The sequence below is a fragment of the Nicotiana sylvestris genome, chromosome 1 (genome assembly GCF_000393655.2).
Source record: "Nicotiana sylvestris chromosome 1, ASM39365v2, whole genome shotgun sequence".
In the NCBI taxonomy this organism is placed as follows: domain Eukaryota; kingdom Viridiplantae; phylum Streptophyta; class Magnoliopsida; order Solanales; family Solanaceae; genus Nicotiana; species Nicotiana sylvestris.
This window is the reverse complement of record NC_091057.1, coordinates 21,653,641-21,669,645: the sequence shown is the minus strand read 5'-3', so window position 1 is coordinate 21,669,645 and position 16,005 is coordinate 21,653,641. Positions and strand designations below refer to the sequence as shown.

Sequence of the window (16,005 nt, the reverse complement as noted above, 5' to 3'; positions counted from 1 at the left end):
GTAGCTGACAGAATTTCTTGATAATCTATCACCAATCTGTCGTTAAATAGGATTAACGACGAATTTTTCTATTTAGCTACACAATTTATCCATTGCTAATTCATATTTTTTATCAATGAAATACGTTTATCATGCATGAATTAGTGAATAATAGAGGAAACAAAGTACTCTAGAAAGCAAAGTCTTGCAACATTTTAATTTACATATTAATTATCTATTCAAATATCATTTTGATGTCATTTAACTGGTCATCTTAGTCTTGTTTACTAGGAATCTTAGAGAAACACGTTTAAAGGATTAGTTCTGGGGAAAACACTAAGCAACGACCTTGTTAATTCCTAATTTCCTAAGGTGGAAGAAGCTAAAAAAAAAAAAGAAAGTGAAATCAGCACTCATGGTATCCTATATGATTTTGCCAAGGAATTGAAGCTCCCCACAATAAGTCCAGACAATCCATAAAAATTCCTTTTGCTACTTGACTATGATCAATCGGTTTAGAATAACATATGCATTAATGCATGGCTACTTCCACTGTTCGAACCTGTAAGTTAAAAGTTGTCTTCGTGTGACGTATTGGTCACGAGATCGAGCCGTGGAAGCAGTCACTAATGGCATGCATTAGGGTAGATGACAGTCTACATCACACCCCTTGAGGTGTGACCCTTCCCCGAATTCTGCATAAATGCGGGATGATTTATGCACTGGACTGCTCTGCCAGAGTAGCTGATCATCAATGCCTATGAAGATCGAAGGCAAATTGAATACAAATTTTGAAGATTAATCCTTAAGTAATAATTCCATCTCTCTAAAAGATAATGGGAAATATTGTTATTTCCAATTGTTTAAGAACTAATACTCCATGGTGCTTCTATAGCTAAGAAAAGCACTTCCTAAATTTGCATGATACTGTAAATGGCATAAGCCTAAGAATATTAGTAACTCATTTATGGTCACTCAATTTCTTAGGCATAGTACTAGCTGACCATCATCCTTTATTGGCACGTGAAGATCAAATTATGAGGAAAATGACAGTAAAATTGTACAATCGAAATATACTCATTTTCAACTAAAACCTGTACATTAACACTACAATTTGAAGGAAGATTAGCTTTCTGAAGCAAAAGAACTAAGACATTCTTATGAATTAGGGCACTTTCTAGTTTACTTAATTCAGAAGTTAATGATAAGAACAAAATAGTATTATATATCAAACACAATACTGAGGCACAAAATCCCTTTGATAATCCATATATATAAAAAGAGAAGAACACACAAATATTATAACTTGCAAACTATATGCACATACCTATATAGGCACAAAGATTTTTATTGCTTTGTGTGTATGTAAATATATGCACATATATTTCTTGAGAGAAATTGAAGCATTTAAAGAAACAACTTAAACATTTTACTCACCCATAGAAACATGCTTTCTGTACACAAGCTTTTTCTTCAAACAACTAAATATGGAATTGAAAATTGATCACCCACGGCAATTAATCAGTGATTATTATAGCCAAGACGAAGTTCCAGATCGAGTTCATTTTCATCGACATCGACATCTTTCTTGCCTTCTTCTTCTTCTTCTTCATCGTCAATAAGTGTAGGTTCAATTCTCAGACTAAGGTTGGTATCATAATAATTGTCATGCATACCAAAATAATTGTAATTTTCTTGCATCGGACGCGAATCATGAACATGTTGGTAGCTAGGGTTTGGATGTTGGTAGTAAAATTGGTAATTCATTTGTGCCCTAGAATAATAGTGATGTTGCTCATGACTTGAAATAGGTGCATAATACCTTGAACTATCAAAGGCGTTAGCTTGATCTTGAGATTTTCTTGAATAAATTGAAGAAGATTCTTGATTAGAATTTTGCTTAGCTTTCAACTTATCTTTCCTATGGATGTTCATATGACCACCCAAAGCTTGAGCATTTGTAAAACCTCTTTTGCAGAAATTACACTCATAAGAACGTCCAATCCCGGTGTTGTCGTCGTTGAATTTCTCCGATTCGCGATCGTTGTCTTCGCTTGAGCTATCGGAATAGTTGTTGTTCTTTTCAGATGCCATTGGTGTTGAATTTTAGCTAGCAACAAGAGCAAGTGGTCTTTGTTTTTTTTCCCTTCTTGTTCCTTGAAAATACACTAGGTTGAAAGATTTTTACTTGGGGTTTGAGAAACTAGAGATAGAAAATCAAAGTGGTTTTGCAATTCTTCAGTTCAGATCATTTTATAAGTGATTGAGAAATTTTAGAGTAAGTTGAGGAGACAATGACAAGGACAATGGAGAAATTTTGCCTTAATTTGTATGTGTAGGCCCTTCTCCATATTATTTCATCTAGAACTTATTTTAGTTTTGTTTTTAAGTAAGAATAATACTCCTTCCAGTTTATGTGAATATATTTCTTTTTTGGTCCGTTTAAAAAAGAATGACCCTTTCTAAATTTGGAAATAATTTAGATTAAACTTTCAATTCTACCAAGCTTCTATAACCACAAAAAATACTCTGGACTCCTTTTTGACTTTTTTAGGATCACAAATTTCATAAGTATTCCTTTTTTCTTAAAACCCCGTGCTCAATCAAACATGTTCACATAAATTGAAACGGAGGGAGAACTTCTTTTATTGTTTTTAGTTGAAATTTGCCCCTATATATTTTTCTATTCCTGCCGGCATGTTTCCCTGCTTTCAATTATTTGTGGATTTAATTTACATGCACTCGGAGTATATTATTTACATCTAACAGTTTAATTGAACTTATTATAATAAATCGGTTAATTCATTATACATATTATTAGTTTCATTTATTATAAATATACAATTGTAACTATTTCTTAGATGATGTAATATTAAAAAAAACCTTAATGGGTCGTTTGGTAGGATATATTAAGAAAAATAATATGTATAGTGTGTTTCAATTTATGTATAACTAATACATATATTAGTTATATACCATATTCCTTACTATTTTTATGCACAACAAACCATATCATTAGCAATACTATAGTTTTTAAGACATGAGTAAGCATGTATAAAGATAAAACTGCATTTTTCAAACTTTTTCCATCCGAAGAATATGGAAGGTATTTTTATACAATGCTTGTTATTTTTAATACATCAAACTAAATAGCCGATAAAAAATAATCTTACCATAACTAATTTCAACATTACTAACCAAAGTATTATTAATACACTTTATTCAGTATTATTTTTATACACCCTACCAAACGAGCCCAATATATAGGAATTGAATTGTTTGTATTATCTCTACTCGATGTCCCAAATCTCCACACGTGCACCAGTGACTATTTCAGCAGTAACTAGTCTTAGCAACAGTATTGAGTGGGACGAAAGACAGTTTAAAAGTTTGATTTTTTAACGAAATAATATTCTCCTTCTTCTTTCTTTTCATTGTCTAAGTCTGAAGAAATTAGTACTACTATGTTGAATTAGAATGTTCTACAAAGTACGGCCACTATCTCATTTATAATTGACTTGATCTTATCTCACATCTCTTCATATATATTATTTAATATATACTTTTACAATTACAAGGTTTCATCTCTTATGACGAGAGAGGTTCTCTCTTCAAAACTTGATTTTAATCATTAAACGAGACGCAAGATTACTGTAAGTATACTTCCACAATGCGCGATGATGTTAAATTCTTTTAATCTCATTATTGAAAGGCGAAGCCAAGATTTTAATTTATGTGTTCTTGATTTTAGAACGACGATTTCAAATGTTAGTAATTAGGTTCTAAATTTAATATTTATATATATTTAATTAATTTTAAACACCGAATATATTATTTAAACAAAAGTTATAGGTTATAACTAGGCATGTCATTATTGATGTTGTATACGGTGGAAATCGGGGCTATCCGATTTCGTCTTTTGATGGAAAAAATGATACCACGTCGGAAGGCCAGGACGTCGAGTTCGGGGTCAAAGTTCTTTTCCAAGATCGAGGTCGATATGACTTACCGAGGTCAGAAGATGGTATACTTCAAGATGATGGCGATATAATTCAGTAGCGGAACGAGCGAGATACCCGCAACGGATCGAATAATGGCGTGGATTTCAGAATGGATTAGTCCTTGGCGGTTAATCAGTTGTCAAATATGATTTTCTACTATAATTAGAAGTGTACCTTATTTAGGACTCCTCTATTCTATAAAGAGGGATCCCATCCATTTGTAACATTCATTATTGATTGAAAAGAATATATACATTCATTACTTTCTTGCTATTTCACTTTACTGTTCATCAGAGCTGCTTTATCATTTGTCATTCCTATTATCACACCTCGAGATTACCATAGTAGATGCTGAGATTCGACTTGCATACCAGTTTGATTTATTTCTGTTTAATTCCTTGTTTATCAATTGGTATTGGATTAAATCACATATCCTTAAAACCACAATATAAGTTTAATTGTTACTCGAATTTTAGGGTAAACAGTTTGGCGCCAACCGTGAGGCTAAGGATATAGGGATTGTTTCAGTGCTAATTTTGATAACACACGTTGTTTAACGCTTGTTCTTGTCAAGTATTTTTTTTCCTCAGGTTAAAACATTTCAAACTCACAAAATGCACCCGTACATGGTGATGATGGTCTCGGTTTTTACGGGGAAAATGACAATGTAATTGCTCCAAGAGCCGGGGTGCCACCGACTAATCTCTAGGGAGCACCGATTGCCGATCCAGTCGATATCAGGTCACACGTTTCTCTAAATGCGGATCTAGGCGCGGACCCCGAAGGGACACAGGGAAGGCCGATCTGGTGGTCAAGGTACACAGGGCAGAAGAGAAAGATGAGTTAGTGTCCAGGTGATATTCGAGATGCTACAGGCTTAGCAAGCCACTATTGCTTAGTTGCAAAATCAACATAGGACTCCGAGTGGGGTCGAGCTAAAAATCACTCGCCGTACCGAGCCAGTGCCAAAAAGGTCGAATGGTAACGAATCAGGGACTAATCATGCAATAATGAAAATGCTCGAGGAGCTCACCAAAAGAATTGAGTCAGGAGAGAAGAAAATCGAAGACAATGATAAAAAGTGGAAACATACAACTCCCGAGTTGATCAGATACCGGGGGCACCCCTGATCCTAAAGGGGTTGGATTCGAAAATGTTCGTGCAGAAACCTTTTCCTCAAAGTGCAGCTCTGAAGCCCATTCCTAAGAAGTTCCGTATGCCGGACATACCTAAGTACAGTGGGACTACCGATTCTAATGAACACATCACTTCGTACACGTGTGGAATAAAGGGAAATGACTTAGAAGATGATGAGATTGAGTCCGTTTTGTTGAAAAAATTTGGGGAAACTTTGTCAAAGGGGGCAATAATTTGGTACCACAACCTGCCCCCAACTTCCATCGACTCTTTGTCATGTTCGCAAATTCTTTCGCAAAGGCACACGCCGGGGCCATAAAGGTCGCAACAAGAAAATCGAACTTGTTCAAGATAAGACAAAGGGATAATGAAATGCCGAGGAAGTTCGTATCACAATTTCAGATGGAACCCATGGAGTTGCCACCGGTCATAGATGATTGGACCGTTCAAGCTTTGACTCAAGGGTTGAACGAACATAGTTCGATAGCGTCACGATAGTTGAAGCAAAATTTGATCGAGTATCCAGCGTGACTTAGGCAGATGTGCACAATAGATATCAATCGAAGACTAGGGTCGAGGACAACTAATTAGGAGGCCCTTCGGTTCAGTACATCCAAATAGGTCGACAGTTAAAACCCCGAGGGACGTCGTCAGGGAGCCAAGGTTGAACAGAGAACGATATCAACCATATGCCACAGATCGAAGGAATAATGGTTTAGGATGCAATTCTGCCCGGGATGACCGAAGAAGTGATTAAGGACAGAATTCTCGGGGACTTATGAGCAAAAGTGGTTTTCATTGCTGATCCCATAGAGGCACCTCGATTATCGGAATATAACTTTAGTATCGATGCGTCGGGCATTGTATCATCAATTGGAAGGATCAAAGATATTAGGTGGCCCAGACCCATACAGACCAATTCTTCCCAAAGAAACCCAAATTTGATGTGCAAGTATCATGGAACGCATGTCCACAAGACCGAGGATTGCAGGAAATTAAGAGATGAGGTAGCCCATATATTCAATTAGGGACACCTTCGAGAGTTCCTCAGTGATCGAGCCAAGAATTATTTTAGAGAAAGGGATGCAAACAGGAAAAATGAATAGGAGGAACCCCAACATGTCATTCATATGATCGTCGGTGGGGTCGACATTCCACAGGGATCCATATTCAAACGCACTAAGATATCAATCACCAGGGAGAAACGAACCCGAGATTATGTGCTCGAAGGCTCCTTATCATTCAACGACGAAGAAGCAGAAGGAATTTCTCAGCCACACAACGACGCTCTGGTAATTTCTCTCTTATTAAATAAAATTCAAGTTAAGCGTGTTTTAATGAATCCAGGTAGTTCGGCGAATATCATCCGATCAAGGGTCGTGGATCAACTCGGCCTACAAGATCAAATCGTGCCTGCAGCTCGAGTCTTAAACGACTTTAATATGGCCAGTGAAACAACTAAAGGGGAGATTATTTTGCCGGTGAACGTGGCTAGAACCATTCAAGATACAAAATTCCACATGATCGAGGGTGACATGAGGTCAATGCCCTACTCAGAAGTCCTTGGATCGACAACATGAGGGCAGTCCCCTCTATTCTCCACCAAATGATGAAATTCCCGACGACGGATGGTGTAAAATAGTATATGGGGAGCAGCATGCTGCAAAGGAAATGTTTGAGGTTGATGACATAAGCCGATATCGACGTTATCAACCTCGGAAAGGTTGAGCACCAAAGGTAAAAAGAAAGCCAAATAGCAATCACAGCCACCGACCTCGACCAAATCAAGGAAATAGGGGATAGAAGAAGAGGAGTATTTTCTAACTCCTCAAACTTTTATCATTCCCAAATATTCGGACGCCACCAAATCATCGGTAGAAGAGCTGGAACAGGTTATATGAATCGAGTACCTGCCTGAGCGAAATATTTACTTGCGAACGGGATTGACCCCTGAACTCAAGACAGGGATCCCATTGGTGATAATGACGCATCGGCTAAGCCTTGACCCCAGGTTCAAACCGGTGAAACAAAAGAGAAGTCCTCAGTCCGAGGTAAAGAACGCATTCATAAAGGACGAGGTAACTAAAATTCTCAAGATAGGGTCTATTCGGGAGGTAAAATATCCCGAATGGTTAGCTAATGTAGTCGTCGTCCTAAAAAGGGAACAAACTTAGAATGTGTGTAGATTATAAAGATCTAAACAAGGCATGCCCCAAAGATTCTTTTTCACTGCCTAACATCGATCGTATGATCGACGCCATGGCTGGCCATGAGATCCTAGCTTTCTCCATGCCTACTCCGGGTACAATCAAATTCAAATGAACCCGGAAGACCAGGAAAAGACTTCATTTATCACCAAGTATGGAACATATTGTTATAATGTAATGCCCTTCGGGCTAAAAAATATTAGAGTTACTTACCAACTCCTAGTAAATAAAATGTTCGAAGAACAAATAGGTAAGTCAATGGAAGTTTATATGCATGGCATGCTAGTTAAGTCCCTGCGCATAGGACCATTTGGCTCATTTGTAGGAAACATTCAAGATTTTGAGGAAATATAACATGAAGCTCAACCCCGAGAAATGTATTTTCGGATTTGGTTTGGGCAAATTCTTGAGCTTCATGGTGTCGAATCGGGGGATCATGATCAACCCCGATAAAATCAAGGCCATCGAAGACATCACCGTCGTGGACAATGTGAAGGCTGACAGGTTTTAAATGTCCTTGCATTATGTTTTAATGATCTAACAAACTTATTGTTAAGAACCACATAGGGAACTTGACCTACTTGGACTATACTGCAAGTTTAATGGATTCCAGCTAAAGGTGAACTACTATAGCTTCAGGAGATACGAAACCAAACAAGGACCTGATACCCTTGTGGTTTCCTCGCAGCAGTACAAAGTCAATTGGACACAGCTGGAAGCGACGTTATTGCATGCATTATTTCTGCCTGCACTGCACTGTTTCCAGTATCCACTTATTCCTTGACCAACTAACGTTCTTACATCATTTCAAGTGATGTCATCAAGGTGTATTAACAATGAGTTTATACAAAACATCACTTGAACATTTCTGTTTCTCATTCAAGCCTTTTGCAAAAATAGAGAAATCAATTCTCACAAGCTTGAAAAACAAAGTTGAACGCTACTACGGACTAGTTCCTAAAGTCAATATCTTATTGTACTTAGTTGAGTTGTAAATTTTTTATTATACTTATTATATTTCCAAAATTGCTTAGCTAGAAGCGTTGATTAGGAATCTTCTTGTAAAATCTGTAAACTCTTTGAGCTTATGTTATGACTAGGTCTTGTCATAAGCAAAAGCCTTTGTAACTGTAAAGTGACAAAGTGGCGAGAGAATCACAAGTTAGTGAAAGTCTTTGTAACTAGGGAGTCACAAAGTGGCTTGTGGTAAGAGTACCACAAGTTAGTTGAGTTGAATTCTTTGTAATGGAGTCATTACAAAGTGGCTTGTAATAGGTTTTTACAAGTTAGTGAAGTTGAAAGCCTACAGGTGTAGGTTGTGGTTTTTGGTCCCCTTGTGTGGGATTTTTCCATGTAAAAATTTCTTGTCTCATTTACTTACAGTTTATTAGCATTCTCAGCAGAATCTCGTAGAGGACCAGGTACTCTACTGTTTGATGGACTCATACAAACTAACAATTGGTATTAGAGCGGGTTCCTCCTATCAGGCCAACACCTAGGAAGGATCTTTATGGCTGCTCCACCAAATTTTGAAGAAGGTCAATCTATATACCGACCACCCAGGTTCAATGGACAATACTATGGGTGGTGGAAAACAAAAATGCATGATTTTATCATGGCTGAGAATTCTGAGTTATGAGATATCATATGTGATGGTCCTTATGTTCCAACAAAGGTACTGGAAGAACTCCCATTTTCATTGTCAAAAACCAGTAAAGAATACACTGACGCAGATAGGAAAGCTGTGGAGAAGAATTTTCGTACCAAGAAAATTTTGGTGTGTGGAATAGGACCTGAAGAATATAATAGAATTTCTGCTTGTGACACTGCTAAAGAGATATGAGAAGCTTTACAAATAACTCATGAGGGAACTACCCAAGTAAAACAGTCTAAGATCGATATACTAACTACAGAGTATGAATTCTTTAGGATAAAGTACGATGAATCTATTCAAGATATGCACACAAGATTCCCTTCCATCATAAATGAGTTACATTCACTTGGCGAAACCATTCCTAGAAACAAGATAGTGAGGAAAATCCTCAGTATTCTGCCTAGCCCATGGGAAATTAAGGTGAATGTCATTACTGAATCAAAGGACTTGCAGGAGCTGACCACGAAAGAGCTTATTGGAAATCTGAAGACCTACGAGATGAAGGGGAAGATAAACAGTGAAAGAAGAGAATAAAAGAAATAAAAGAACCTGGTACTCAAAGCTGATAGCAATGACTCAAGTTATGAAGACGTTGACATGTCTTACTTAGCCAAAAGGTTTTAGAAGATGGTCAGAAGAAATGGAGAATTTCTAAAAAGGGGCAGCTCTAGCAAACCAAAAAACTATGATCACTATCATAAGTGTGGAAAGTTTGGACACTTCATCAAAAACTGTCCTCTCTTGAAGCAAGAATTTTCCAAGAACAACCCTAAAAAAGCAGCTAAGAGGAACCCATTTCCTTCTAAGGACTTCAAAAGAAAAAGATCTGCTCATAATGTGATGAAACAGGCTCTTACAGCATGGGGAGATTCCTCTGGTGAGTCTGAAGATGAAACTGATGCTGGTGATAGCTCCGTGATGGCAGTTGCATGCGAGCAAAATGAATATGACTCAACCTTTGATTTGATGTCCCAATCAGATAATAATAAAAACGATGACAATAAGGAGGTAGATTTCAGGGATGTTCGGAGAAATCTGAAATCATACTCTCCCAAGAAACTCATGTCTTTAGCTAGTGTATTGATTGATGTCTATCATAGTCTTGTGGAGGATAGGGATTCCTTGACTGTAGAACTAGGAGAAGCTGAACAAACTAGAGATGACTTAGTGGCTGTAGTTATAGACCATAGGGAAACTATTGAAAAATTCAAAGAAGATAGAAATGATTTCTTGGCAGTAATTGCAGATCTACGGGAAACAATAGAGAGACCAAGGACTAAGTCAAAACATGGAAATTCTGGAAAACCAAAAGAAATAGCTAGTGTGGAACACATTAGGCTTGAAAATGAGTTGAAAGCTGTGAGAATTAGGATGTGTGCTGAAATTGAGAAAAACAGGAACCTCCAAGCTGATCTGGAAAGAGTAAAAAATGATCTTGAAAAGTTCCTAAAGTGGACCTGGTCCTCAGAAGCTATCACTGCCATATACACTAATAATGGTGGATATAGGCAGGGTTTAGGGTTCCAAAGGGAGAAAACTCCTTACAACCCTCACAATAAGTACGTCACTATTTCTGATAACTGGCTCTGTACCCATTGTGGGAACAATGGGCATGTCAAAGAAAATTGCCTGGCCAGGGTTCAGTCTGTTCAGAAAAACAAAGTGATTGCTAAAAAGATGACTACAAAAGGGGGACCAAGTTCCACTCACAAAAAATGCACATTACCTGCATGGACTAAGAGAGCTCTTATTCATCCTCTTGCCTACTACAAGAGACCCAAACTTGCTTGGGTTCCTAAAACTAACTCCTGACCTTCTTGTGCAGGGAACAATAAAAGGAAACGGTCAACAGTGGTTCATGGATAATGGGTGTTCAAAGCACATGACTGGGAACACCATGGACTTTCTTTCACTAAAAGCCCTGCAAGGAGGGAGTGTATCCTTTGGCAATGGGAAAAAGGGATACATTCTTGGAGTTAAAAAAGTCGGGAAGTCACTCATTCATTCTATTGAAAATATGTACTATGTCAATGGCCTTAAGTACAGTCTTTTTAAGTGTCTCTCAGATCTGTGATAAGGAAAACAAGGTGGAATTCTTGTCTAAGATGTGTATAGTTACTGATCTGATAACTGGTGAAGTGGTACTTGTGGCCAAGAGATATAAGAACATATATGTTGCTAATTTTAAGTCCTTACAAAGTAGTGATATGAGTTGTCTGAAAGCCGTTGATGATGAAGATGAAATGTGGCATAGAAGACTGGGGCACACAAGCTTTTCTCTTCTGAACAAACTAATTTAGAAGGACCTGGTCCATAGTCTGCCCATGTCAAAATTCAAGGTGCAAAAAATTTGTGATGCCTGTGCTAAGAGAAAACATGTGAAGTCCTCTTTTAAGTCTAAAAGGGATGTCAGCACTTCAAAGCCACTAGAGCTTTTGCATATGGACCTGTGTGGTCCCATGAGAGTGCAAAGCAGAGGAGGAAAAAGATACATCTTTGTGATAGTGGATGACTAGTCCAGATTCACATGGACTCTGTTTCTTAGAACTAAAGATGAAACCTTTGAAGTATTTGTGGACTTTGTGAAGAAAATCCAGGTGAAGATGGAGTCTAGAGTCGCATGCATTAGGTCAGATCATGGAACAGAATTTGACAATGCCAAATTTGATGAGTTTTGCAATGAAAATGGCATTACCACAACTTCCCAGCTCCCAGAATTCCCCAGCAAAATGGAGTAGTGGAAAGGAAGACCAGAATTCTGGAAGAGATGGCAAGAACAATGCTAGTCGACAGTGGAATTGCAAAGAACTTCTGGGCTGAAGCAGTCAACACTGCCTGCTACTTGGTGAACAGGTGCATGATCAGATCCCTCATGAACAAAACCCCATATGAGGTGCTGAATGGAAGGAAACCCAAGTTGACTCACCTAAGAACATTTGGGTGCAAATGTTATGTTCTCAATAATGGAAAGGATCAGCTTGGTAAATTCGATGCCAAAAGTGATGAAGGAATATTTGTGAGCTACTCTTCTCAAAGCAAAGAATACAAGATATATAATAAGCTGACTCAATGTGTTGAGGAAAGTGTTCATGTTATTTTTGATGAGTCTTATTCATCCTGTGAGAAGAGTATTGAAGAAGATCAAGATGGAGAACTTTTACTAGTTCCCAGTGAAGTCATTGACATGACAAATGGAAAGGCAGACATGATGAGCCAAGTAAAAGACCTGAGTGAAGACAACACTACCTCATCTTCAATGGAACCAGGTACTTCAATTACAATCACTGAAGCTGAAGAAAGAATGGTTGATGCAGTTTAGGGTACTCCACTAGCACCAGAGAGAACACAGTAAAACCAATCAAATGCACCCACGTTCTCTCTAAATAAATCTCAGACGTCTAACTGGAGACACAAAAGCTCTCATCCTCTTGACAACATAATTACTCCTCTAGATTACGGAGTATAAACCAGGTCAAAAGCTAGAAATCACTTGCCTTCTCAGCTTTTCTCTCCCAGATAGAACCCAAGCATATCAAGGAAGCCTTGAAAAATGCAGATTGGATTACAGCCATGCAAGACGAGTTACATCAGTTTGAAAGGAACAATGTTTGGAACATGGTACCCAGACCCTCAAATCGAACCATTATAGGAACCAGGTGGGTATTCAGAAACAAGCTTGATGAACATGGAATTACCACAAGGAAAAAAGCCAGGCTAGTAGTTCAAGGCTGTAATCAGAAGGAAGGGATTGACTATGATGAAACGTTTACTTTGGTCACTTACATGGAAGCTATTAGAATTCTAATCGCTTTTACATCTCATACGGAATTAACCTTGTTCCAAATGGATGTCAAAAGTGCATTTCTAAATGGACTTCTTAAGGAAGAAGTCTATGTGAAGCAACTTCCTGGGTTTGAATGTCATGAATACACTGAACATGTGTTTAAACTGGACAAAGCATTGTATAGGCTGAAGCAAGTTCCTCGAGCTTGGTATGAAAGACTGTCAAAATTTCTCTTGGAAAATGGCTTTAAAAGAGGGAAAATTGACAACACCCTGTTCCTAAAAAACGGGGAAGGAACCTGCTCATTGTTCAGGTTTATGTTGATGATATCATTTTTGGGGCAATAGTTGATTCTCTGTGTGAAGAATTTGCAAAACTCATGGGAAGTGAGTTTGAAATGAGTATGATGGGGGAACTGAACTTCTTCTTGGGCCTTCAAATAAAATAATCCCTAAAGGGTACATTCATTTGTCAGCAAAAATACATCAGGGAGCTCTTGAAGAGGTTTGACATGGAATCATCAAAGGTGATAGACACTCCCATGGCTACGACCATTCGACTGGACATGGATGAAGTTGGATCTCCTTTGAATCAAACCATGTATAGAGGCATTATTGGGTCTCTTCTCTATCTTACTGCAAGTAGACCTGATATTATCTTCAGTGTGGGCTTATGTACGAGATTTCAATCAAATCCCAAGGAATGTCACTTGAAGGAAGCCAAAAGAATTCTGAGATATCTTAAAGGAACGCAAGACCTGGTCCTTTATTATCCCTCAGGTGATAGCTTTAATCTTATTGGATACGCTGATGCAGACTATGCAGGATATCTTGTATAGGAAAAGCACTTTTGGAATAGCTCACTTCTCAGGCTCATGTCTCATCTCTTGGGGCACAAAGAAGCAAAACTTAGTGGCTCTGTCAACAGCTGAAGTAGAATATATAGTCGCAACATCATGTTGTGCACAACTTTTGTGGATCAAGCAACAACTAGAAGACTTTAGGGTACTCACTGAGAGTGTGCCCCTTCTATGTGATAACACAAGTGTACTCAACATGACCAAGAATCCAGTTCAACACAAAAGGACCAAGCATATTGATGTGAGGCATCACTTTCTGAGGGACAATATGGAGAAAAGGTTGATATGTATGAAGTTCTATAGTACAGAAGATCAAATTGCATACCTTTTTACCAAGACACTAAGTAAGGAACATTTTGAAAGAAACAAAGTAAAGTTGGGGCTTTTAAAGCCCATTGAGAATCTGATCCCTCATTATTTGGCTATGAAAAACATCTTCAAGAAAAATTGGCTAAAAGTGTTTTATGGCCCTGTCTAACTCACTTCAATACTATTGCAGGTAAACACACAATATGAGTATAGAAGCTAGATGCAATGCATGGATGATAAACGAGGATTAATATTTTCAAATAATAGGTCAAAACCTGGTTCTTGTACCAAATATTAGTAGTTTTGTGCATTCTTTATTAAAAAGGTACAAAACACAACTACCATGTCATCCAACTTTTCAGATCTTGCTATCACATCTCTTCACTTCAAATCGTTCCATCTCCCTCTGAAACGTTGCACTTCTCCATGCCCAATCGACGTGTCAAAACCGGTGCCTATCTCTCTCTCTTCATAATTATCCATTCTTAATAAAACCCCTCTTTTTGTTCTCCACAATCCATTAGTCTTCTATTCGAATTTCCCAAAGCACCTTCGCTCCATCTTTCCAATGGCTAATACAAATTTTGACCTCACTACCTCAGTCATACTTGTTACTAAAATACCTAAGAAGTCCTCCACCCCAGCTGAGCCCTCTTTAACCACTCCTACTCTTCCCGCTAAAACTTACCCAGATTTCCCTTCTCTCTCTATTTTAGAAACCCCTAAAATTGTTGATCCGTTCTCTCCACCTTCTGAGGTTCCCACTAATCAAAGACCAAGTGGTGAACAAGGTCAAAACCCTAAGGTCATAGAGGGTTCAGCCATTGTTGCTACTGATTCCGTGGTGGCAATAGTACCGATTGAGGAAGAAAATGTCGTAACCGTCTTTATGGTGTCTGCTGATGGTGTACTACATGATATCATCTCCCAGAAAAATAAGGTACAAGGTATGGGCGACGAATTAGCCATTGTAACTGTTGAAGGTGTTGCACTAGCAGATACTACTGGGCCCTCACATAAGGAACCTGACCCCTCTCTAGAGGACCCAGGTCAGGGTTCTCATTCCCAGGACAGTTGTGCTCCTACATTTGATGATGTTCCCTTAGAAATACCAGCACCTGAGATGAGGTCTAGTGATGAAGAGGATTTAGACAACCTCGTTCTTGATGCGTTCATAGTAAAGCGAAGGGTGGTGTCCACCCCTGAGTCTTCCACCAAGCGACGCACTACCAGGTTGCAAGCTAAAGTGGCCTACGACTCTGCCATTCAAAAGAGCAAAAAGGGTAGTAATAAGCAAATGAGGAAGCTGGTGAAAGATGGTATTCCCGTAAGTGATAAAGCGATCCCTGTAGTAGAGGTGGAAGAGGAAACACCAGATGAACCTGGTTAACTGGTTAGATGGTCTCAGAAAAAGAAGCAACCTGCTTCAATAGAGAAGGATTCAACCTCTAGCTCCAAGTTGAAAGATGTTGTGAGTGAATTCTCGATATCTGACGAGGATGTGTTAGTCAAATCCAAGGGAAAGGAGAAATCCAGTGGTGGTAAATCTGGCAAACGAAAGTCTGAACTTATTCAGGAACCTGGTTCTGTGAAGAGGATAAGAAGTGAAGTCAGCCTTGGCTCAAAACGCTTGAGGCACCAAAAAGTCCTGTTGGGTCGTACTTTTGCCCCAGCAATCTCTAAGATGGCTAGTATGCGACAAATTCTTGAAATGGTCAAGTTTCAACGATGGGCACATCTATTCCAAATAGATGTACCTAAGGCATATGAGGTTGAGATACAAAGCTTCTTTGCTAGCCTCATTTCTGTTGAGACAGACCACATCTGTGCTTTGGTGAATGGAGTAGACATCGTATTTGATGTAAAGTTGCTTGGAGAGATCCTTAAAGTTCCTACAGCTGGTGTGTTCAGTGTAAAGGATGTGCGTAAGTTTTACTTTAGAATTGCCATGGTAAAAGACAATGCAAACCATAAGGGGGACCAGATCCATAAGAAAGCGTTACTCCATGTCTATCAGCTACTATTCTAATTGGTAAACAAAGTTCTATTGCCTCGAGCTAAGAGGAGGTCAGTGA

The 16,005-nt window shown here is 38.5% G+C and overlaps 2 protein-coding genes across 2 annotated transcripts; one reads left to right on the top strand and one right to left on the bottom strand.

Annotated features, from left to right (window-relative positions):
* Nucleotides 1-1,500: 1,500 nt before the first annotated feature.
* LOC104230779 (transcriptional regulator TAC1-like) lies at nucleotides 1,501-2,073 on the bottom strand. The gene has a single exon (XM_009783656.1). It carries the CDS (start codon nucleotides 2,071-2,073, stop codon nucleotides 1,501-1,503), a length of 573 nt encoding a protein of 190 aa, XP_009781958.1.
* A 7,532-nt stretch (nucleotides 2,074-9,605) lies between these two features.
* LOC138891194 (uncharacterized) lies at nucleotides 9,606-11,278 on the top strand. The gene is made up of 3 exons (XM_070174306.1): nucleotides 9,606-10,640; nucleotides 10,804-10,914; nucleotides 11,045-11,278. The coding sequence occupies exons 1-3, from the start codon at nucleotides 9,606-9,608 to the stop codon at nucleotides 11,276-11,278; spliced, it is 1,380 nt and encodes a 459-aa protein (XP_070030407.1).
* Nucleotides 11,279-16,005: the final 4,727 nt, after the last annotated feature.

Bases quoted from the DNA above. Each gene is read 5' to 3' on its own strand.
- LOC104230779 (XM_009783656.1), bottom strand. From the start codon at position 2,073: ATGGCATCTGAAAAGAACAACAACTATTCCGATAGCTCAAGCGAAGAC.
- LOC138891194 (XM_070174306.1), top strand. From the start codon at position 9,606: ATGGTCAGAAGAAATGGAGAATTTCTAAAAAGGGGCAGCTCTAGCAAA. The intron at 10,641-10,803 runs GTGATTGCTAAA...CTTCTTGTGCAG, and splicing joins AGTCTGTTCAGAAAAACAAA to GGAACAATAAAAGGAAACGG. The intron at 10,915-11,044 runs GTATCCTTTGGC...AGTGTCTCTCAG, and splicing joins AAGCCCTGCAAGGAGGGAGT to ATCTGTGATAAGGAAAACAA.